This window comes from Chiloscyllium plagiosum, chromosome 37 (genome assembly GCF_004010195.1).
Source record: "Chiloscyllium plagiosum isolate BGI_BamShark_2017 chromosome 37, ASM401019v2, whole genome shotgun sequence".
Classification (NCBI taxonomy): domain Eukaryota; kingdom Metazoa; phylum Chordata; class Chondrichthyes; order Orectolobiformes; family Hemiscylliidae; genus Chiloscyllium; species Chiloscyllium plagiosum.
Genome location: NC_057746.1, coordinates 23,354,599 through 23,379,329, shown reverse-complemented (window position 1 = coordinate 23,379,329; position 24,731 = coordinate 23,354,599). Strand labels below are relative to the sequence as shown.

Below are 24,731 nucleotides of genomic sequence, written 5' to 3'. Positions count from 1 at the left end.
TGTATTACTGTGGAGGTGCTGATGTTTCTACATTGATGGTGCCTGAAAACTCCTTCCAATAAAACACAACTGTAAACAATTGCACAGAATCTGGAACAGAATGTCAGCAAGCAGGAATGGGATTCCCAAAATGTGTGGAGCCTGCCTTTTCGCTTTCAATCCCTTTGCTCTACTTGGTAAGTGTTGCTACAATTAATATATAAAATGTATATTTTAACAGTAATTTAGATTGAGAAAGATTTTGAGAAAGCATCTGAAGTAATGTATCAAACACTATATGTTCAGTGGAATTAATCTTTAGGAAAATATTGTCTGCATTTCTATTAGTTGCAGTTCTCGCTAAATGAGAGTTGAGTTATACAATTGTAGAGTTGTACGGCATGGAAACAGACCCTTTGGTCCAACTCGTCCATGCTGACCAGATATCCTAAATTAATCTAGTCTAATTTACCAGCATTGGATTCATATCCCTCTGAACCCTTCCTGTTCATGTACTCATCCTTTTAAATGTTGTAATTGTTACCAGCCTCCAACACTTCCTCTGGCAGCTCATTCCATACATGTACCATCCTCTGCATGAAAAGTCGCCCCATAGGTCCTTTTAATTCTTGCCCTTTCACCTTAAACTTATGCCTTCTAGTGTTGGAGAAAAAAAAAATCAGCTATTCATCTTATCCATGCCCTTCATGATTTTAAAAAAACCTCTGTAAGGTCACCCCTCAGCCTTTGACATTCCAGGGAAAACAGCCCCAGCCTATTCAGTTTCTCCTTGTAGCTTAAACCCTCCAACCTTGGTAACATCCTTGTACATTTTTTTCTGAGCCCTTTCAAATTTAACAACATCTTTCCTATAGAAGGGAGACCAGAATTGAATGGAATATTCCAAAAGTGGCCTAAGCAATGTTCTGTACAGCCTCAGCATAACCTCCCAACTCCTATACTCAGTGTTCTGACCAGTGAAGGCTGGTTTGAATTTTGGCACACATTGAGAATGAAATGTGCAAATATTACTCACAGGGTAGTTAAACAATTCTGCTCTTTCTTCCCAAGACACAGAATGTGTTGAGTATTCTCCTTGTGTGACTCTGCACATAATCACAGGTTGTTGAATGAAAGCTGATTGGAATGGTTCCCACAGGCAGGAATGCTGCTGGAGTCCAGGTTTGAGGCATTCTCCCAGTTTCACTTCCCCAATGAGTGTGTGTGTATCACTGTGATGGAAGTGTTGAGGCATCCCACAAATACTACTGTAAAATTATCACAGAATGTCATAGATTATTACTGATGCTTGTACACGCCAGAAAGAGGATGTTCCAACATTGTACTGAAGGGATCATAGTGTGAAGTTAAAATGTGTCGGGTATACTAAAGATCAATATCAACCCCATCATTATTCACAGTTATTATCTAGATCTTGTAATACACAGTAATTCTCTCCACCTTTAGCTGCTGTAACACTGAGGGTGAGCCAGGACAGCGTGAATGGAACTGTTGGTGAGTCTGTGCTGTTAGCCGTTTCTTACACTGTCTCAGACCCAGGCGGTTACTTGCGGATCAGATGGACTAGAGCTGGGATCAGAATGGTGGACTACAGATGCATATCGGATAGAGACAACAGCCTGTCTGGGCGCTGTCATTACCTGCCAGTTCCCGGTGATTACAAACATCGAGTGGTTCTTTTCCCAGAGAATGCCTCACTGCTGCTGCAGCACTTACATTTCAATGACAGCGGAATTTACGAACTGTCCGTCAGCCACTCGGAGGGAACAGAAACCGCCAAGATCACTTTAATGGTGCAGAACACCACAGAGTGTGGAATGGGTAGGTCACCTCTCCAACGCGGGGATTCGTTTCATTCGATTTTATTAAACAAAACCCCAAGAAAAAAAAAGGTCTTTATTGGACTGGGTGTTGTACGGGAATGTGAACATGGCTCACAAAATGTTTCGCGTGTCGTGTTTCACTGTTTGTAACGGCAACGTCCATAATGAAAGTCAAACACTTAAGTTAGCATCTCCCTCGCTCCCACAGGAGCTTACAGCCAGTGACATGTACCAGAAGGAAATCTGCCGGACTGCCCAAGATGGTGTCAGGGTGGGTGACCAAAGAGGGAGGTTTCAGACAGCTCCCCCCACCCCCACCCCCTCCCCACTGAAGGGGGCAAGAAACACAGGGATTATGGGTTGGTTTAAGTTGGGAATTCTCAGATCCGGGCAGCGGAATACCTGACTCAGTGAAAAACTCAGGAATCCAGAAATGGGGCATCACACAGGTTTCAGAGGATGGCCGGGGGGATTACAGCAAGCAACAGAGATGGGACGGTGGAGTAATTTAAAATCATTCCATCTCCCTGGGTCAGGGAGTCCAGACTAGAGGGCATAGGTTTAGGGTGAGAGGGGAAAGATATAAAAGAGACCTCAGGGGCAACTTTTTCACACAGAGGGTGGTACATGTATGGAATGAGCTGCCAGAGGATGTGGTGGAGGCTGGTACAATTACAACATTTAAGGGGCATTTGGATGGGTATATGAATAGGAAGGGTTTGGAGGGATATGGGCCTGCTGGCAGGTGGGACTAGATTGGGTTGGGATATCTGGTCAGCATGGACAGGTTGGACCGAAGGGTCTGTTTCCATGATGTACATCTCTATGACTCTATGACTCAATCCCGCTGATCTGTTCAGGAAATGTTAAGGATGGACCTTGCACCTAACAGACCCCCTCCAATCACAAAATCACACGCTTATTTCTGTACAGATCACTGAAGTTACAAGATTCATCTATTCCTATGGCCACCCCTTTAAGAGGTTTTCAATCTATCCAGTTTAAAGTTAAGGTGAAAACAATCATTTTGGGTTCAAACTGATAAATGGTACATTCGAATTTGGTTGCACAAAGACTGAACAGGAATTTCGTGTGGGTGAGTTATACGGCGGGATTAGCCATCAGCCTGGGGTGGGTTGATAGTCTAACACAGGAAGCGAGTCTCTGGAGAAAAATCAGCCCCACCGATTTATCTCCACAGCTCCCATTCATATACGAGGACGGTAAATGTCAGGGGAGTGCAGCAAGCTTTAGTCACTAAAATCACCAGTAGTTACTGAGTTAGTTCAGCCTCAAAGTGAATTGGTCACTTTCTGGGATAAACCAGCCCATGAGCATAAACCCTTCAATCCTCATCGGGAGGTGATAAGTTCCTGAGTCTCTGCCATTTAATTTCCTGTATTTTTGAAGCTAAAACAGGATGGACTCCCTTAGACATACACACACACACACAAGGGCCGACACATTCTGGTAAAATTCACGGCCTTTACCAAATCTGAGATCAGGTTTCCGGCTCTATTTTGTTGTATGTTCTGCCAGGTTATAATCATCCACTGCCTTTAAATCCAAAGGTCAAACAGCCTTCTGCAGCACACAAAGAGGCCTCTCGGCAGCAGGCTCAATCCTCCCCAGGTCTCTTTGAAATTGTATCTCATCGGACCCACCCGCCTGCTCTTTCCTGATAGCCCCACATTCTGTTTCTTGTCAACACTGAACACAATTCCCTTTAGAAAGTTATTATTGAAGATGAGGTGTCTATCCTTTGGGACATTGCATTCCAGATCACAGCCACTCACTGCCTTAAAAACCTTCCCTCATTTTCCTCTCTGCTCCTTTGGGTTATATACCTCAATCTGTCTATTTTGTACAGTTCTATTCACTGATGCTGTTAACACAAAACCTGCCTCTATTGAACTTCCTCTTAACATTTTCTGCCAGAACATATCAGCTTTTTCCAGTTCCACATATAATTGAAACTTTTAGGGTTGATCTAATTTTGGAAATTCCCACTGCCCATTTTCCAAGGCCTTGCTGCCCTTTCCATAGTTTGTCCAAAATGTTCTAGCTCAGGGGCGGCACAGTGGCTCAGTGGTTAGCACTGCTGCCTCGCAGCGCCAGGGACCCAGTTTCGATTTCAGTCTCTGGCAAATGTCTGTGTAAAGTTTGCACATTCTCTCTGTGTCTGCATGAATTTCCTCCCACAGTCCAAAGCTGTGCGGTTCAGGTGAACTGGCTGTGCTAAAATTGCCCATAGTGATAGGAGCATTAGTAGGGAGTAGGTGAATGGGTCTGGGTGGGTTACTCTTCGGAAGGTCAGTGTGGACATGTTGGTCCGAAGGGCCTGTTTCCGCACTATAGGGAATCTAATCTAATTAATAAAGTGTTACAAATCTTCCATTGTTTGCGGAGTTGGTTCACTGATCAGTATACTGAGAATGTAGTTCCATCTGAAGTAAAATGGTGAGATGTAGAATCTCACTCTCCCAAGTGGGACAGAATAGCCAACTTAACATCATCAGAAAGCAGGGTGGCATAGGCAGGGTCAAATTAAATAATCAGCCACAAACTATTTAGTTCCCCACATAATAATAGGATGAGAATTCTTAACTCATATTAATAATAATTTTGTTGATAAGAACACCAGTTATGGAAATGTGAACTATAATAATAAAAATAACAACAAAAGTTTTCAGCACAGAGAGACGGCATGCTAATGCTCTGAACTAGTGACCTGGTTCTTTTCACTTATTTAGTTCCTATAACCAACCTCCCTTTGCTCTTGCAATCTCCTCTGCCATCTTTTAGTATTGTGACAAATTGCATGAATGAATAAGTATTACATATATATGTAAGTATTCAATAACCAGACATGAATATGAACTATATAATGTGCATATGAACGTACAATGAAGTGAATGTATAATGAGAATTAAGCAGAGTATAATACATAGATGCGGTATTATGATGGAGACCAACTTAATGGAGGGAAACCCTTTCGTGCCTTGTCATTGAACTTGCCGTGGGTGAAAGTATAATGGGTCAATATTAGGGACTAGAGAAGGAATTAATTTTATCCACCTTATATTTAGCTATGCAAGTTAAAATCCTAAGTTTAGGAGCCTTCAGAATTTTAGGAAATCTACACCATCAAGAGAAAGCTATAAATTAAAAGGAGGTTATTTATTTAATCTGTATTTAAGTTTAAAAACTACAGAAAGTGGAAGATATAAAGATTTCTCTTTATTAATATTGACAGAAGTGTAAATAATTAATTATAAACTTTTAATTTTAATTTTAATTTGACAGCAACAATTTAGAATATAGAAATCAGACAAAAATTGATGAAGTATATATTTCTGCCAAATCAAATCTCAGGTTAAATTAATGTAGTGAAATAATAGTTAATGGTAGTGTTTGATCTTACTAAATTGGTAAATTGAATTAAACTTTACATGTTGCATAAATACAGAGAAGAAATCAGCATTAGGCTTATTATTTTTATTTTTCTGTGTTTCACTGTGAAAATTTAGTCTTCCCTTTTCTAGAGTATAGACAATGGAATTTATGCTATTTCCTAATACTATTGCAATGTCTTTCTGAACCTATTACAATGTCCTGGAAGTCTTTTGATCACCTTCACTTTGATTCTGTATAGTTTGCAGAGTGAAGATGACATTGCACAGTCTTAAGAATGTGAGCAAACAACTCTATATACACTTGACATAAAATTCTAATTATGAATTCTATTCTTCTCAATACAAACACTACTGGTTGTTGTTTCACAGTTCTGCATCTTTGCTAAGCAGCATTACTGACTTTAATGATTCTTTTTTCATCTTTTCTTCTCAATATCTTTGCTTCTTTATCCTACATAAACATTTGTTTTCCAAGAAGTGTTGTAGAACAGAGAAATCGAGGGGTTCAGATACGTAATTCTTTGAAATTTGTACCACATGTAGATAAGGTGGTTAAGAGGGCATTTCACACACTTGCCTTCATTACTCAGACCTTTGAATATCGGAGTTGGGACTTCTTACTGAGGTTGTACAGTATGTTGGTGAGACCTCTTCTGCAGTATTGTGTCTAGTTCTGGATGCCCTATTATAGGAAGGGTATTGTTAAACTGGAGAGAGCTCAGAAAAGATTTACCAGGATGTTGTCAGGATTGTAGGGTTTTTAGTTATAAGATGAGACTTTTTTCACTGAAGTGAAGGAGGCTGATTGGTGACATTGTAGAGGTGTATAAAATTATAAGAGGCTCAGATCAGGTGAATAGCAAAGGTATTTTCCCTAAGGTGGTGAATTCAAGATGAGGGGGCATATTTTTAAGGTGAGAGGAGAAAGATTTAAAATGGGTATGGGAGCAACTTTTTTAGATAGAGAGTGGTTAGTGTGTGGAATGAACTGCCAGAGGAAGTGATGGATGCAGGTACAGTTACAACATTTAAAACACATTTGGATAAATACATGGATAGGGAAGGTTTGGAGGGATATGGCCAAACACAGGCAGGTGGGACTAGTTTAGTTTGGGAACACAGAAGGATCTGTTTCCACACTGTGTCTAAAATCTACAGAACATTATAATCTCTGCAGAATTCGAAGCAGCCAACTTTTCAGGGCAGGTTACAAGATATATTAAGCTTAAAAGACTAAGATCATCATCGTTCTGAATAACAGTGTAAACAATTTATTTAATTCAGTCAGTGCAGAAAGCTAGAAATGAATTGAAATATTAATGTAGCTGAAGGTCACAAGAACTTCCTTCTGTTCCAAATGAATGTCTTAGAATGAAAAATGAATGTAAGCAGCGAGCTATTTCAGTGTAATGACCAAATCGTTTTCTTATTGCACAGATACAAACACGAAAGAAACATCAAGAGCTGAAGCTAAAATTCGATATGCTAGCCTTGTTGTTATTTTGATCTTCCTGTGTTTCACTGTGAAAACACAAAGAGGTAAGGGAGCATGTTGTGAGACAGTCTCAGGTACCCTGACACATGCTGACGCTGCATTTATTATTGGAGCACTGATGAAAAATGTTCATCTGTAAGTCAGGGGAACTGATGAAGGATATTTTTCCTCTGTTCCAAGCAAGTTCAGTTCAGCAATGTGGAAATAAATTGATTTTGTTTTGTTGTTCCTTGTTTGCTTTGGTAATATTGTCCACTTTGTTTCCAATCTTTTGTTGTCTTTTATCAAAACTACTGCCCAGTACAGCTGGGATGTTATCCTAACTGGCAGGGGATTGAGTGAAAGAGCTGCTTTATACCTTTGTGGTGCAGTGGTAGTGTCCCTGCTTTTGAGCCAGAAGATCCGGTTCAAACCTCACCTGCTCTAGAAGTGTGTAATAGCGCCTGAACAGATTTATTAAAATAAGTACGAGAGCATAAAAAAAACAATATAAGCAAGCTGGGACATTTGCTGAATCATAATTGCCTGTGATATTGTTCATGATCATACAGAAAAGAAAATCCTAACTTATAACATAGCTAACACACACATCCACTGCAGCTGAGTGAAATTCAGTCACATAAATCACCTGTGGAAATGAAACAACTGCAGGATCATTTTATTACAGAAGTATTGATGTAAATGGTGTATTGTTTTAGCAATGATTGACCAATCCCCAGGGAAGATTAACAGAGATTTTTCTCCTTTAGGTTGTAATCGAATACAGAAACGAACAGTAAAGAAAAAGACTGCTCAGGGTGGCTGGGTAAGTGAAATATTCTGTGGAAAGGTAAGAGTATTGGTTTTTTTTCACAGAATTATTACGGTACAGAAGGAGGCTATTTGGCCAATTATGCTTCGCCAGCTCTATTATCTTGTGCAAATCACCTTTTTTCTTCCCCCATAATGCTTTACCTTTTGGGCTGTAGTTCCTGCAGTAGATTTACTTTCAATGTGCAATTGTGAAACTACATGGTGATCAATAAATCTGATTGCAAGGGGAATAACCAATTGAATGTAAGATTGCTATTGAGAACTGCTTGCATCACTCTGAGCTTAGTTTTTTAAAAATACATTTGTTTGTTTCTTCATTCATGGGATGTGAATGTGCAGGCTGGGATCATTTGTTGGCTGTCCCTTCAGGAGGTGGTGCAGAGCTACCTTCTTGAAATACTGAACTCCATTTGCTTCAGGTAAACCTAGAATGTCATTATGGAGGGAGGTCCAGGATTTAGGCCAGGGACACCAGAGAAGTTGTGAGATATTTCCAAGTCAGGATGGTGATCAGTTTGGCAGGGAACATGCAGGTGGTAGTATTTCACTGTATTTACTGCTCTTATCATTCTAGATGATAGTAGTCATGGATTTGGAAGGTTCTATCTAAGGAGCCTTCATGTATTTCTGCTGTTGCACACTGAGTATTGATGGTAGAAAGAGTGAATGTGGTGTCAATCAAGCAGCTGCTTTGTCCAGGATGGTATCATGCTTCTTGAGTGTTGTTGGAGCTGAACGCATCCAGGCAAGCGGGGAGTATTCTATCACACTCACAACTTGTGCTATGTAGAAGGTGGTGAGTTTTGGGGATTGATGTGGTGAGTTCTATGCTGAAGCATTCCAAGTCAGTTGTAGTCCTCCGAATGTTAATAGTTAGGAATACAGTGATAGTAATGCTATTGAATATCGATGGGCAAAGGTTTAATTCGAAGAAAAGTACAGCACAGGAACAGGCCCTTTGGCCCTCCAAGCCTGCACTGATCCAGATCCTCTATCTTACTGGAGATGCTCATCGCCTGCCATTTGCATGGTGTGAAGTGTTATTTGGCACCTATCAGCTCAAACCTGGATATTGTCCGGATCTTGCTGCATTTGGACATGGACTGCGTCAGTGTCTGAGGATTTATGAACATTACTGAATGTTGTGCAATCGCAAGCAAACACAATGGAGGGTAAGTCATTGATGGAGCAGCTGAAGACAGTTGGGCCTGGGACACTGCCCTGACGAATTCTAGGAGTTCCAGTGAGAACTTGAGATGATTAAATTTCAACTGCATCTTCGTCTGTGCAAAAAATGGCACCATCCAGTGGAGTTTTTCTTTGTTTTCCATTGACTCCAGTTTGACTTCCTCAGCTGTTAAAACCCTTTAGACAGTTGTCCTGAGACCTGAATATCGAGAAGAATATGTTAATACCCTGTGATTTCTGCATGACAGTACTGCAGTAGCCATCCATTACAACAGACTGGTGTCCAAACCTTTCAGTAACTGGAATAAAACAAGTCTGCATCATTGCACCATCTCTGTTTACGGACAGCAGAACCAAAATATCCTTCCAGCCTCTGATGTCAAAACACAGTTAAATTAAACCATCAAACACCCCCAAATAGTCACTCCAAAGATCTTAATTAGACTTTTGAATAATCAATCCTAGACTTCGTGAATAATTCATTTCCAGACACTGGTTTTGTATCTTAACCAAAAGACTAAACTCCTTATTAAATTTCAGTAGCTTTAGCAGAGAGAAAATTAGACAGCACCATAATCTGATTAATGCCTGTGCTTAAGGCCCGGAAGAGTTGTTTTAAGCCCCCATTCACACAAAAGATTGTCAAAAAAAAGTTAAGGGATAAATGAAAGAAAATAGCAAAACTGGCCAGATTGCTTTTATACGAGAAAGTGAGGAATGCAGAAGCTGGAGACCAGAGTTGAAAAATGTGGTGCTGGAAAAACACAGCAGGCCAGGCAGCATGCAAGGATCAGGAGAATTGAGTTTCAGGCATAAGCCGTTCTTCAAGAATGAGGCTCATTCCTGAAGAAGGGCTTATGCCCAAAACGTCAATTCTCCTGCTCCTCGGATGCTGCCTGGCCTGCTGTGTTTTTCCAGCACCACATTTTTCAACTCAGATTTCTTTCATAATGACTTTCACAATGCATTGTCTCACAGGCATCAACGTGGACTCCATTGTTGCTTTTTGAAAAGATGATCAGGGTCACCTTCTCAGTTCACTTGAGCAATATTTCTTACTCAGCTTTCTACTCTTTAGGCTTCTGGTAGCAAAATAAGTTGGGAGATTTCAAATGTTCCTGCTATCCCAATAGCAACCAGAAACCATCTATTAGAAAACATACTTCAAACAAAAACAACTCCAGTACTGATTCCATCTGGACTAACTGATAAATTATTTCTAAGTCCTCACTTGCCATTAAACAACTGCTGAGGTAAAAACAATGACTGCAGATGCTGAGAAACCAGATTCTGGATCAGTGGTGCTGGAAGAGCACAGCAATTCAGGCAGCATCCGACGAGCAGCAAAATCGACGTTTTGGGCAAAAGCCTTTCATCAGGAATAAAAAAATCCGACTGAGTGCTGCATTTATCTAGGCATGGGTTTTTTTTTTAGATTAGATTAGATTACTTACAGTGTGGAAACAGGCCCTTCGGCCCAACAAGTCCACACCAACCCGCCGAAGCGCAACCCACCCAAACCCATTCCCCTACATTTACCCCTGCACCGAACACTACGGGCAATTTAGCATGGCCAATTCACCTGACCTGCACATTTTTGGACTGTGGGAGGAAACCGGAGCACCCGGAGGAAACCCACGCAGACACGGGGAGAATGTGCAAACTCCACACAGTCAGTCGCCTGAGGCGGGAATTGAACCCGGGTCTCTGGCGCTGTGAGGCAGCAGTGCTAACCACTGTGCCACCGTGCCGCCCACCGTGTTTTAAAAAAATAAATCACCACATTGATATACTTGAACTGATTTTGAGAGGAGTCAGACCTATTCCACCATTTAATTCGATCGTGTTGAACTGATTGCAACCTTAACTCCACATTCCTACCTGCTTTTGATGATCCTTGATGTGAGCTGGTGAGAATGAGAGTAAGACTGCAGACAGTTGGCACAAGCTCAATGGATTGAGTTGCCAGTTTTAGTAAAAATGTGAAGTGTCCTATTCTACTTACGGAGAGCACTGCGCCATAGAGATGTACGCACAGAAACAGACCTTTCACTCCAACCTATCCATGTCGACCAGATATTCTACATTAATCTAGTCCCATTTGCCAGCACTTGGCCCATATCCCTTAAACCCTTCCTATTCATATATCCATCTAGATGCCTTTTAAATGTTGTAACTGTACCAGCCTCCTCCACCTTTAAAACAACTCATTCCATATATGCACCACAGGTCCCTTTTGAATACTTCCCCTCTCACCTTAAATGTATGCCCTGTAGTTTTGGACTCCCCCAACCCCAGGGAAAAGACCTTGGTATTCGCCCTACCCATGCCCCTCATTTTAGAAACCTCTATAAAGTCACCCCTTAGATTCTGCCTTTCCACTTTATAATTTGAGAATTGCACTTGGAGGAATTTCTAAAGCAACCACTTTAAGGCACATCCTAAACTGAGTCTTTTAAAATGTTGACTATCAAAGACTATGTGAGAAGGGAAGATTTTAATGTGTATTAACTTAGTTTTCCTTTCCTGGTGGGTGATATGGCAACTGTGAGCCATATCCAGGGCTTTTGCCCGAAATGTCGATTTTGCTGCTCGTCGGATGCTGCCTGAATTGCTGTGCTCTTCCAGCACCACTGTTCCAGAATTAAACAACTGCTATCTGTTTGGAAATAAGGCTCCTTCCAGACTTGCTGGAACCAATTCCCAAATACTGAGCTCATCAATAGACAACGTCTGCTATCTGTTTGAACGCAATGCTCCTCCCATGTGCTGCATCTGTTAGAGCTTTTCTAATGAAGGCTGTGCCTGCAATTGACCACAAAACTTGGCCTTGCAAACAAACAAAACTTGATTGGTCTGTTCTTCCCCACTAAACACAAGCTGTCCCAAGATCCATGGGTCATTTCTAGCTTACAATCCCAAATTGATAAAGGAATAAAAAATAAAAATGATTGAAAGTTAGTGAGGGACTAATACTGGTCATTGAAGTTCTTCAGAACCAACTTCTCCAACAGACCATTATTGAGTTTTGACTCAACAGAAAATCTTCAATCTCAAAAGGCTGAGATCCATGACTAAGATGATCCTTCAGCATGTTCATGATGTGTTATACCCTAACAACTGCATAACAGAGACCCACACTGCCAGCGATGCTGACTGCCCTCAAACTTATTTAGCTCTAAATACAAAAAGATGGTCTCTTACACAACACTAGCAAGACCAAGTTCTTTCACCAATCCTCCCCTCTAACTCCAGCCATTACTTTTCAAAAGTTGGGTGGGGGGGGCTACAGAAATCGTTGGACACTGGTCTATTTCAGCTTTCTCAAAGATCGCTGTTGAGAAAGCGGCCCATCGCAGAATGGACTGTTCCAGTGCAACCTTCAATTTTATACAATGTGGCTAAAGTATCTAGCTAATTGGAGATGCAAGGTGAGAACTTTCTAATTGGCATATGGTTAATTACTTGATTTATCTTTACACAGTAGAAAGGTGCCTTTTGCAGACTGTCTCACTTGTTTGTGAAATCCTTCTGACTTTTTGTTTGTCCACAGAAAAACAGCTTGCAGTTACATTGAACTTTAAATTTTAGGATAATGCTTGTGAGCAAATATTTTCTTTGCCCTTCCTCCCAGACCATTGAATGTTTAATTATTTTGCACTTAAGTAATTACAATATATGTTCAATTGGTATTGAGTGTCAGTTCTGCCAAGTTTTAATTTTTATTTCCATTCAATATTTACTCAAAACCCCAGGGACGTTGTGAAATGTGAAGATATCAACTAATCTCAAAACATGAGAGTAACGGAGAGGAAACACAAGTGACCACTTGAAGTGACTGATTATGCTTCATGCAGAATGTGAGCATAAAAAGAGACATCCTGTTCAAACTGACCTCCGCCTCTGCAACAGGATTGTCAATAATAATCTCATCTTAAAATCCTTCCCACTCTTTCATTATAACTTGCAGTTCGGAAGAAATTTGAGTCAAACCTGGAAATAAAGATTAAAAACTGGAACCACCTTATTTTAATGGCAGCTGGGATGTACATTACAAAAACCTTGAAGAGTTAACTACCTTATGCTCTGGACAGGAAGAGCTCAGACACTAAGTTGATGAGGTTTATGTAGGCCAACGACGCTAACACCTTCGTTTCCACTGGTCAGAAAGTTAGAACGCTTTATCACTTGTTAATGGCACACACAACTATTAATAACACAATTAATACTATTTCCAATCCCCTGACCTGATTTAAGTTCCCTGTAATGTTGCCTACAGTCAGTTGCTGAATGCAAGGTAATCAGAGTTGGGACAGACAGAACTAACCAGTTCTATGTTGTCACAGTATACAACTATTTAATAGTTCACACTGGGGCATTTCCAATCTGAATGTTTACACAGTCAACTTCAAGTTAAATGTTGAGTTTATAAATACAACAATAGGAAGTGTGGCCATATATAGGATTTTGATTATTTAGATTTTTAGATTTAGATTTTGATTCCCTACAGTGTGGAAACAGGCCCTTCAGCCCAACAAGTCCACACCGACCCTCTGAAGAGCAACTCACCAAGACCCATTCCCCTAACACTACATTAGGGCAATTTAGCATGGCCGATTCACCTAACCTGCACATCTTTGGACTGTGGGAGGAAACCGGAGCACCCGGAGGAAACCCATGCAGACACAGGGAGAATGTGCAAACTCTAAATTATACTTGCATCAAAAACTTCAGCACACACCAGCAGAGTTGAAGGAGGTCACACATTTCTGTACGGTGAGGTGACTGGAACCAGATGATGAGTACGACAGAGGAAAGCTCAGCTTCCATGTTGCTTGCAAGGATGACATGAAGGCCCAAGTTACTGGATGTCATTAGCTGGAGACAGAGGAAAAAGGGCAATATCTCTTTTGGACTAGCATGCACCTCGTAGCATAGCAACAGAAGCCGATGCTGTAAGCAACCCACAATTACAATGGTTGGCTTCACGTATAGTATGTGAGGCAGAACCTGACTTTTAAGGATTGGCCTAGAATAAAGAACAAAGAAAATTTACAGCCCAAGAACAGGCCCTTCGGCCCTCCAACCCTGAGCCAATCCAAATCTACTGTCTAAATCTGTCGCCCAATTCTGAAGCATCTGTATCTGTCTGCTCCCCACCTACTCATGCATCTGTCCAGGTGCACATTAAATGAATTTACTGTGCCTGCCTCTTCCACCTCTTCTGGCAACACATTCCAGGCACCTACCACCCTCTGTGTAAAGTACTTGCCACGTGTATCTCCTTAAACTTTTCACTGCTCACCTTGAAAGCGTGACCTCTCGTTATTTAATCCTTCACCCTGGAAAAAGCTTATCTCTATCTGCCCTGTCTATACCCTTCATGATTGTGTAGCCCTCAATCAGGTCCCCCCTCAATCTCCTTTTTTCTAATGAAAACAATCCTAACCTACTCAACCTCTCTTCATAGCTAGCACCTTCCATACCAGGCAACATCCTTGTAAACCTTTTCTGCACCCTCTCCAAAGCGTCCACATCCTTTTGCTAATGTGGTGACCAGAACTGTACACAGTATTCGGAGTGTAGCTGAACCAATGCTTTGTACGATTTTAACGTGACCTGCTAGCTCTTAACCTGGCCTGTTCAACAATCGGCAAAAGTGCCCGACATGAAGACATCTCATCTGGAATGGATTGGTTGTTGTGTGTCCATTGCTGTTCACAGGCAGAAAGATGCCAATCAAAAAAAAAGAAGATTTGTAGCTCAGATTGATGTTCAGATTGTAAGTTTGCTTGCTGAGCTGGAAGGTTTGTTTGCAGACGTTTCGTCACCATGCTAGGTAACATCATCAGTGAGCCTCCGGATGAAGTACTGGTGTTCTGTCCTGCTTTCTATTTATGTGACTTGGTCTGTTAATGTGGGTGGTATAATTTCTGTTTCTGTTTCTCAGAGGTTGGTAAATGGTAAACCCACAAAATGAATGTCATTTACAAAATACCCTGCAACGACTGTATCAAACACTACATTGGGGGTAGGCAGAAAACTAGCCACTGGGATACAGGAACACCAACTAGCCACCAAAAGACATGGTCCACTATCACTATTATCCTTAACACAGACGAAGAGGGACACCACTTCGACTAGGACACACATCCATCCTGGGAGAGGCTAAACAGAGACACGCACGGGAATTCCTGGAGGCCTGGCATTCAAACCAGAACTCCATTTACCAACCTCTGAGAAAAAGAACCAGAGGCTCTACCTATAATGTTCCAGATATCCTTAGATTTGAAATTGCATCAGGGCTCTTGAGAAAGACCATTGTATTATTTCTATCCAGGAATGGAGAAAATAATTTACTGGGTAATTATGGAAATTTCATCTAATTTTAGATTGAATTAAGAAATATGTAAAAGGAAAATCATAGAATCCCAACAGTGTGGTAAGAGTCTGCACTGAACCTACAAAAAGCATCCTGCCCAAGTATAGCCCTATAACCCACATTTACCATAGTTAATCCACCTAGCCTCTACCCCTAGTCACTACAGACAACTTAGCATGGCCAATCCACTTAATGTGTACATCTTCGGTCGAAAACCAGAGCACACAAAAGAAACCCACACAGACATAGGGAGAACATGCAAACTCCAGTTTATGGCCGGCACAGTGGCTCAGTGGTTAGCACTGCTGCCTCACAGTGCCAGGGACCCGAGTTTGATCTCAGCCTCAGGTGACTGCCTGTGTGGAGTTTGCACATTCTCCCCGTGTCTGCGTGGGTTTCCTCCGGGTGCTCCGGCTTCCTCCCACAATCCAAAGGATGTGCTGGTCAGGTGGATTGGCATACTAAATTACCCATAGTGTTAGGTGCATTAATCAGGGGTAAATTAGGGAAATAAGTCTGGGTGGGTTACTCTTTGGAGGGTCGGTGTGGACTTGTTGGGCCAAAGGGCCTGTTTCCACAATGTAGGGAATCTAATCTAATCCAGTCAAACAAGGCTGGAATCAGACCTGGGTTTCTGATGCTGTTAGGCAGCACTGCTAATCCCTGAACTAACTTGCCTCCCAATGCTCAAGTTAATCGAAGACGGATCGAAGTGACTACCTATTATATAACCCATCCTATATTCTACACGCTCTGCTTCAGCTCAGCTGAATATTGAGTAGGGCATGCTTTTGACAAAAGAAGATTAATTTGAACTTGACAAGTTTCTTTGGAACTTAGTTTGAGCTTTCATTTTGCTTGGCAATAATACTCAACGTTAAAGACACGCTAGAACTTTCTGGTGGTAACACGCTGTCTAATTCCTTATGCCTTTACTCATGATGGAAATGAACCGTTTTAAAATGATCAGACTGTGGTTATTTCACACAATAAAACAACAAAGGGCAAGCATTAACCTGCCTGTTTTCACAATGCAATTGCTAACAAAAAAAAAATCACGTTACCGTATTCTCCAACATGTTTACTTGGGAAGTAAAGTATGAATCACAAGTGAATCTTTGAACTTCATCATATTCTGCATTGCTTACAGCAACTGAAATTCTACTATTTCATGTATTAAAATTGAGCGAACAAAAGATTGGTTATATTTATCATTGCCTGCTGGTATGAGGCAAACTGTACCTTTGGTCAAAGATGTTAAAAGGGAAATATTGAATTAGCTGCACCTTTTACAGCTCATCATACCTGACTTTAATCTCCATTAAAATTAAAACTTTAAAGTGACTCGTTCCACACTTCCACCCAATACTTCAACACACCTCTGTACACCTCATCATGACCCTAGTCATTGGCAGTTTACCAATAGAAACTCTTAATGTAGATCTTAAACCAAAAAACCTTGAAAGAAAAATCATAAAACTGACCAAATTTTTAAAAAGGCTGTGTGAAAAACAGGCTAATTGTGAATGTGCAGACCATGTTTCTATAATGTGAGTCATAAAATCTGACGCACCAGATTCACACTAGGGAAATATAGGAGCAAAATTGGGATGTTTCTCATGATTATTCAGAATTAAGTACAGCTAATAGATTGTTAGATAAAAATAATTACATAAATACATTGCTTCTTTCAAAACCAAGTGAAAATTGCAAGATTTAATGTCAGAGATGTTTCTGTTAATAGTTCATCTCCTGTCCCACTTACGGTTATTCAGTCTATTTTATGTGACCTATCTAAGGAATTGCTCATGAATTTATGACTTTGTTTCTGTTCCTTGGCTTCAGAATTCATTATCGAGCAACTCTGCTGTGACATTCAGTGAGATGAAGTTGTATAAATCTACAGGAGCAATGGAAAGGAAGATGTATGCCACTGATGAGAATATAGAACATGCTCGAATTCAAATATTGAGGACCTGATCATAACATAAAGATTCGACTGTTTATATTTTTCCACTCTGTGATAATTATTATACTAACATTATGTATAAGTATAAAAATTACTATATTGGCTCCAAGCATCAACTTTAACTGATTGTCCAGTAGTAACTATAGAACCTAATTCTTTCTGATATCTGCTTGAATTTGGTAGCCATTATTAATTAATAGAACACTTAAGATTTCTTCACCTTCGAGAGAACTGTAGCACAGTATGGTTAGATGGGAGAAGACTAGATTTTACAAGATATGAAATTGTTTTTTGAACATTGTGAAAGACTGTAGGACTGTGGTAGCAAGTTTCAATTTGCTGCCTGAGGATTTAGTAACTAAATTGTGTTGAAACTATGAGATATATTGATATGTATTTCAATATTAATTTACTACAAGTCTGGGTTCTTGGAATTCAAAGCCAAGCGTACGGGTTTGTCTGTGTGTTTGGAGTTAACAATTAGCTTTAAAGAAAATACAATACCCATAATCCTCAGTGGGATTTCTAGCATTTCTAGCAAGCAACCTCCAGGGTTAAGGAAGAGAACTTTACATTCTCACATATGATGGGTTATCAACTTATCTCACAAGGAAGGGATAAAGAGAAATGGAAGGGCCAAATTCTGATGAAGAGAGTTGCTGATTCATAGAATGCATTGCTAAAGGGAGTAATGTAGCAGAGAATGCCGAAATTTTCAGTCGATGCAGAGTTATGGGATTGCATGGGTCATTGTGAATAATTCCTTCCATAAAGGAGGTCAGTTTGAAATTTTAGAATTGTGAAAAATAAAAGGTCATCATGTCGATGGCAGCATATTAGCATGCATAGAAGAGTGGCTGGCTAAAAGCGTCTTTTTCAAGGTGACAAGGTATATGAAACTGAGTTTCACAGCGATTTGTACCAGGACCTCAATTGTCGATAATTTACATAAATAACATCAGTCAGGGATGGAGGATGCCACATTTGCTGATGGCCCAAAAATAGATCAGAAAATTTAAGTTGTGAAGAGGACACCAAGAGTTTACAAACAGATATAAAAAGCTTGAGTGAGTGGGGAAGAATATGGCAAATGGAACATAATGTGCAAAAATGCAAAGTTGCCCATTTAGGCAGTAAGACCATAGGATGTAGGAGCAAAAGTAGGTTTTCAGTCCATCAGGTTGCTCTGCCATTCAATGAGATCATTCACAGCTGATCTGATAATCCTCAACTCCACTTTCCTGCTTTTCCACAAAACCCTTGATAAAAATCTGTCTATCTCAGCGTTAAAATAATTAATGACCCAAACTCTGCAGCCTTCTGTGGTAAAGAATTTCACAGATTCACTACTGTCTGACAGAAGAAAAATCCCACACACACCAAACTTTGAGGCGTGCGTTTAACTCCTTGAATTTATTTATCATAGGCCAGTTTTCTTGTGGTTCAGATATTAATGCTGCAGTTATTACCTTAAGGGATCTCCTTTCTAATTTAGCCCTTAACTGTTCAAAAGTTTTCAGTAGAACCATCGAGTCCTACAGATATAATTAATAGTGTCGGCACTGCCCATGGCTGAAAACAGCACAAAATAGACAAAGGGTTGTTCACAGTTGAAAGCAGCACAAAATGGCCGAATGACTGCCCATGGCTGAAGGCAGCACAAAATGGCCGAAAGTAGTTTTCAGCTGCTTGAGAATAGTTTGCTTGGTATAGATTGTACTGAAGTAAGTCTTAAATTAGAACAATAGTAGCTCTGTAGGAAGAACATGTCCAAGGACACAAGATTAAAATAGTCCAAGATTAAAATGTTCAGACAATCATAGTTATAAATTTTGGCATATTACCTTACAAACAAAAACCCAATCAGCACTAAAGAGATTCAATGAAAATTCCTATGGACAAGACAGCTTAGGCAGTAAGGGAGACCACTTGCAGGGAGGATTGAATTACAGAAGTCAGCAATATTGGAATGTGGTTAAATACAGCTTGCATTGTGAAACCACCAAGGATAGAGAGAAGGGTGTCTGGTAAATATCGTGTTTATAATTAATTAATAATATGATTGGTCTGTAATTGCTAAAGGTGGGCTGAAAACAAGTGTATAAAAATGTCTGTCTTTCCTTCGTTCATTGAAAAAACTTCTGACCCCCAGAGGTTTCTTCCCACTGGTGTAATTTCAATAGCTCTTTGATGCTGCAAGTGGATTCCAGGTGTTGAGTGATTTATTTAGTCTTTCCGTTCCAAAAAGCACCAATTTGGCTGATGAGGTGCTCATGAAACCATGAAAGATTGCCAAATTTGGAAGCAGAGAGCAATCTAAGCTTCCTTGTACTTGGACTGCAGGATGTTAATGTGCAAGTCCAGCAGGAATTTAGGAAAGCTGGTAGAAAGTTATCCTTTATCTCAAATGAACTTGAGTAAAGTGCAAAGGTTCTGCTTCAGTCGTACTGGAGAACTATGCACAGTCAGGGTCACCTTACTTACGGTAAATGCATTGGAGGCAGTTCCGGAAAGTTTTACTCAACTCACACCTGGACTGGGTTTATGACGAAAGGTTGGATAAGTTGGGCTTATGCCCATTGCAGTTTAGAAAGGTAAGAGTTGACTTGATTGAAACATAAAATACCCTGAAGAGTCTTCAAAGTACAAAAGTGGATAGGATTTTTCTTCTCATGGGAGAATTTAGAACTGGGGTCAATGTTTAAAAATGAGGAATGACCCACTTTGTACAAAAATTAGACTACAAAGAACTTCTCGCTGAATGTCATGAGTGATTGGTGCTCTCTCCCTGAAGAGGTGGTGAAAGCAGAACCCTTGGGAATTCTTAAGCAGAGACAGATAGATTAAGCAAGGGATTGTTCTAGTTAACAGACGAAGGTGGTAGTGTAGATTTCAGTTGCCCTCTGATTAGCCGTGATCTTGTTAAATGATGGAGCACACTCAACAGGCTGAATGGCCTATCTTTCATTGTACTTCGCATGTTCATATTGTTATCAGTCCAGCTGATGTGATTCCTGATGAAGGACTCCTGCCCGAAACGTCGATGTTCCTGCTCCTCGGATGCTGCCTGACCTGCTGTGCTTTTCCAGCACCACTCTAATCTTGATATTATTATGCGACAAATCAGATCCCAAATTGAATTCTGGCTCAATAGGTTATTCTCCAACCATATTGTTTCAAAATTGTTCATGTACCTGGAACAAAAAATGTCATAGTGCTTGCATTATTGAGAGCATCTATGAAGGATACCAACTAATATTGACATGGATTTAGTAAAATATGGTTACTGTGTAACCCATTGCATACTTAATTTCAATATGGTATGACTGTATTGTGATACAGAAATTATGTCCAGATAATTTTTGATGAGTAATGAATAGGCTTGCTAAAGATATATTTTGATCCTTCTTTGGGGGTAGTGTGATGTAAGATGTATGATTTATATATACTTTCAGGTCATTTATTTTATAGTTTGTAATGAGGTAGAAATTCAATGGAACACAGGCATGTAAAGCTGCAGATTAGGTTTTAACACAAAACACAAGATTGTTATGCAAAAGAATTAAAATAAAATAAATCAAACTATTTAAGCATACGTAATTTGGAGAATTTCAAAACACAGATAACATCTCATTTAAGCCAATAGCACTCCTTTATATACAAACTCCAAACATGTAAATAGAAAGCAGGAAGTTTCAGCATTGCTTCACATGAAGTCCACTGAAGATGTTACCTAGTAAGGTAATGAAATGTCTGGAAATGAACCTTTCAGCTCAGTGAGCAAACCTACATCCAAAAGCACTCCTTTATGACACTCAAAGATGAGAGAGTGCATCCAAAAGCACTCCTTTATGACACTCAAAGATGAGAGAGTGTCATAAAGGGGTACTATTGGTTTCTTCTCTAAAAACCTCTATGAATTGATTTAACTGTTGCTGACAATTTCCAGACTTGAGAATCTGATAGCACTTTTCTCCAGTATCCACATAGATTGGATTCCCTCCAGTGGGAACAGGCCCTTTGGCCCAACAGGTCCATATCGACCCTCTGAAGAGTATCCCACCCAGACCCATTTGCCTCTGACTAATACACTTAACACTATGGGTAATTTATTATGGCCAATTCACCTGATCTGCACATCTTTGGACTGTGGGAGGAAACCAGAGCACCTGAAGGAAACTCACACAGACACGGGGAGAATGTGCAAACTCCACATAGTCACCTGAGGCTGTAATCGAACCTGGGTCCCTAGTGCTGTGAGGCAGCAGTGTTAACCACTGAGCCACCATGCCACCAATGAACTTAGACTTTCTCAGTAAAAGCAAAAGAAGTGCGGATGCTGTAAATTAGAAACAAAAAACAGAAATTGCTAGAAAAGCTCAGCAAGTCTGGCAGCATCTGTGAAGAGAAATCTATGACACTTCCTCAGAGTCCAACTGAGTTCTGAAGAAAGGTGACCGGACCTGAAACGTTAACTCTGATTTCTCTTTACAGATGCTGCCAGATCTTGTGAGCTTTTCCAGCAATTTCTGTTTTTGTTTTAGACTTTCTCAAATTTGAATAACCCCTTCAGAGTTATAACCAAAACTTCTGGTCTGGAACAGTCAAACTAAACTCCTTTATAATGAGATAACCAATTTCCCAATTGTTCTAAATTATCTCCATCTTCATGAGAAGCTGGTTTACAAATCTAATTTCCAGCAAACCAAACTTGAAACCAAAATGCTTTTCAAGCTATTTGTGTTTTCCCTCAACCAAAAAAACCCTCAAATCCTTCTAACTACATTGGCCAAAATCCACATGACTAACTCCAATGTAACAATATTTTTATGTCATGTTAATAGCAATTCCATATTGACATTCAAGACACAATGAATTACCCAGCAACTATATTATATATAAGCCCATTTGAGTCAGTCAGATTGCACCTGTGTCACTCCTTATATATAGAATTAGAGGGAGTCAATTTAGAACAGAAATGAGGAGACATTTTTTCAGCCAGAGAGTGGTGGGCCTGTGGAATTCATTGCCACGGAGACGCAGTGGAGGCTGGGATGTTAAATATCTTGATCTCACAAGGAATTAAGAGCTATGGGGAGAATGCGGGTAAGTGGAGTTGAAATGCCCGTTGGCCACGTTTAATATTGGAGTGGACTCGATGGGCCGAATGGGCCACTCCTATGTCTTATGGTCTAACATGTCTGACCAACCCAGCTCCATGCTCTATGCACAGTTGAAGATAGACAGACTCAGCCCTAGCATTGTATGCGGTAAGATCAGGTTCAGTCAGTTCATCTCCTCTGAACAGGCGAAAACAAGAAAACCCAACTCACCCTTTACCTGCAGGAGAGGGATAATTTTCTCAGCCCATACCTGTGTACAGGTGGGGCAGTTTGGCTCATGTTCTGCATCCTGTGTTCGGGTGAGATCAGATTGTCTCCTTTCCCTGTGGAGAGGTGAGGTCAGATTGTAATCTCCTTCTGTGTACAGGTGGGATTAGACAGTCTCCTCCCTCTGTGTACAGATAATGTCAGACTGATTCCTTCTGCTGTGTACAGATCATGCCAGACTGTCTCCTCCGCAATCCTGTGTACAGGTAATATCAGACTGACTCCTTCCCCCATGTACAGGTTGTATCAGTCACCTCCCCCATGTACAGATGATGTCAGACTTGTCACCTCCATATGTGTACAGGTGACGTCAGACTGTCTCCAACCCCGCCCCCCCGTTTACAGGTGAAGTCTGACAGTCTCCTTCCTGTGTGTCCAGGTGATGCCAGACTGTCACCTCCCTTTGTGTACAGGTGACGTCTGGCAGTCTCCGCCCCATATGTACAGGTGACGTCAGACTGATTCCTTCCCCCTGTAAACCGGCGATGGCAAACTGACACCGCCCACTGTGTGTTTGTGACGTCATACAGTCCCCACTCCGTCTACGGATGGCGTCAGGCAGTCTCCTCCCCCAGCGTGCAGGTGATGTCAGATTGACCCCGCCCCCTCAGCGTCCAGGTGACGTCTCACTCACCTTGTACAGGTGACGTCAGTCTCCGCCCTCGTACAGAGGTGAGATCAGACTGACCCCGCCCCCTCAGCGTCCAGGTGACGTCAGACTCACCAGTGTACAGGTGACGTCAGACAGTCTCCGCGCCCCCGTGCAGAGGTGAGATCGGGCTGACCCCACCCCCTGTGGTGATGTCAGTGTGGCCCCGCCCCTCCCGTTCTGTCCTGATGCGGTAGACGGTGTTTGCGGAAATTGGCGGAATGTGGAACCGGGCAGCGCCGTCCCCATTGATCTACTTTTCAGCAGGCGGGCGAAACGTTCGGGGACCGAGGATGGATCCCCGATCCGCTCCGGTGCTGCTGCTGCTGCTGCTGCTGCTCGGCTTCCTCCGGGGGATCGCTGCAGGAGGTGAGGATCTGCCCTCATTGGGGTTGGGACGGGGATTGAATTCCCCGCAGGATCTGCAGGGAAAGGGGCTTCGACAATCCCAGGCAGGTCCCAGTCTCCTCCCGGAGCGAGCCGTGAGCAGCTCAGGCTCCGGAATCTCCCTGTGTGTGTCTCCGCAGAGACATGTTCAGGATCGAGAAGGCGCTGTTTCCTGCAAAAGGTGCCTCGAATATTTTCATCCCCTTGGAGCTTGTAAAAAGAATGTTGCTTTTCCTAAAACAGCCAGATTCCTCGGCATTTCCTTCAGAATCAATACAGCGGCTCAGTGGTTAGCCTTGCAGCCTCACGGCGCAGGGGACCCGGTTCGATTCCACCTTTGGGCGACTGTCTCTGTGGTGTTTGCACATTCTCCCCGTGTCTGCGTGGGTTTGCTCCCGTTTCCCAAGCAAACCCAAACATATAAATAGAAAGCAGGAAACACCAGCAGTGCTTCGTCCGTTACCTAGTATGGTGACGAAACGTCTGAGAATGAACCGTCCAGCTCAGCGAGCAAACCTACATCCAGAACCTCAATCTGAGCTACAAATCTTCTCAAAACTCACCCACATGTGCCTTCTTAACCACTTTGTCTACTTTAATGGTAAGATACTGGAGAGTACTGCTGAACAAAGAGACCTTGGAGTTCAGGTTCATAGTTCCTTAAAAATTGAGACACAGGTACATAGAACAATAGAACATAGAACAATACAGCACAGAACAGGCCCTTCGGCCCACAATGTTGTGCCGAACATTTGTCCTAGTTTAAGCACCTATCCAATTGCGGCTTAAAGGTCACCAATGATTCTGACTCTGCCACTCCCATAGGCAGCGCATTCCATGCCCCCACCACTCTCTGGGTAAAGAACCTATCTTTGACATCTCCCCTATACCTTCCACCCTTCACCTTAAATTTATGTCCCCTTGTAACACTCTGTTGTACCCAGGGAAAAAGTCTCTAACTGTCTATTCTATCTATTCCCCTTATCATCTTATAAACCTCTACCAAGTCACCCCTCATCCTTCTCCGTTCCAATGAGAAAAGGCCTAGCACTCTCAAACTATCCTCGTACGACCTATTCTCCATTCCAGGCAACATCCTGGTAAATCTCCTCTGCACCCTCTCCAAAGCTTCCACATCTTTCCTAAAATGAGGCGACCAGAACTGCACACAATACTCCAAATGTGGCCTTACCAAGGTCCTATACAGCTGCAACATCAC

General features: G+C 41.5%; 2 protein-coding genes across 7 annotated transcripts in view; both read left to right on the top strand.

Annotated features, from left to right (window-relative positions):
• On the top strand, nucleotides 1-18,302 carry LOC122541378. 3 transcript variants are annotated; one of them, XM_043678098.1, is made up of 5 exons: nucleotides 1-176; nucleotides 1,447-1,821; nucleotides 6,677-6,778; nucleotides 7,484-7,539; nucleotides 16,963-18,302. In XM_043678098.1, the coding sequence occupies exons 1-5, from the start codon at nucleotides 101-103 to the stop codon at nucleotides 17,095-17,097; spliced, it is 744 nt and encodes a 247-aa protein (XP_043534033.1). In that variant the 5' UTR covers nucleotides 1-100; the 3' UTR covers nucleotides 17,098-18,302. The 3 variants fall into 3 exon arrangements, with proteins under 3 accessions (XP_043534033.1, XP_043534032.1, XP_043534034.1); XM_043678097.1 differs by having other exon boundaries at nucleotides 7,484-7,563; XM_043678099.1 differs by lacking the exon at nucleotides 6,677-6,778.
• Nucleotides 18,303-23,297: 4,995 nt separating this feature from the next.
• The window catches only part of LOC122541376, a 32,918-nt gene continuing 31,484 nt past the window's right edge, over nucleotides 23,298-24,731 (top strand). For all 4 annotated transcript variants that reach the window (XM_043678094.1, XM_043678093.1, XM_043678095.1 and 1 more), the window contains exon 1: nucleotides 23,298-23,494. In XM_043678094.1, coding sequence (XP_043534029.1) covers nucleotides 23,347-23,494 — 148 coding nt within the window. In that variant the 5' untranslated portion in view covers nucleotides 23,298-23,346. The remainder of the gene's footprint in view (nucleotides 23,495-24,731) is intronic.

Excerpts from the sequence above, each read along its gene's own strand:
- LOC122541378 (XM_043678097.1), top strand. The coding sequence starts at position 101 with ATGTCAGCAAGCAGGAATGGGATTCCCAAAATGTGTGGAGCCTGCCTT. Across the intron at positions 1,822-6,676 it reads CACCACAGAGTGTGGAATGG|ATACAAACACGAAAGAAACA; the intron begins GTAGGTCACCTC and ends CTTATTGCACAG. Across the intron at positions 6,779-7,483 it reads CACTGTGAAAACACAAAGAG|GTTGTAATCGAATACAGAAA; the intron begins GTAAGGGAGCAT and ends TTTCTCCTTTAG.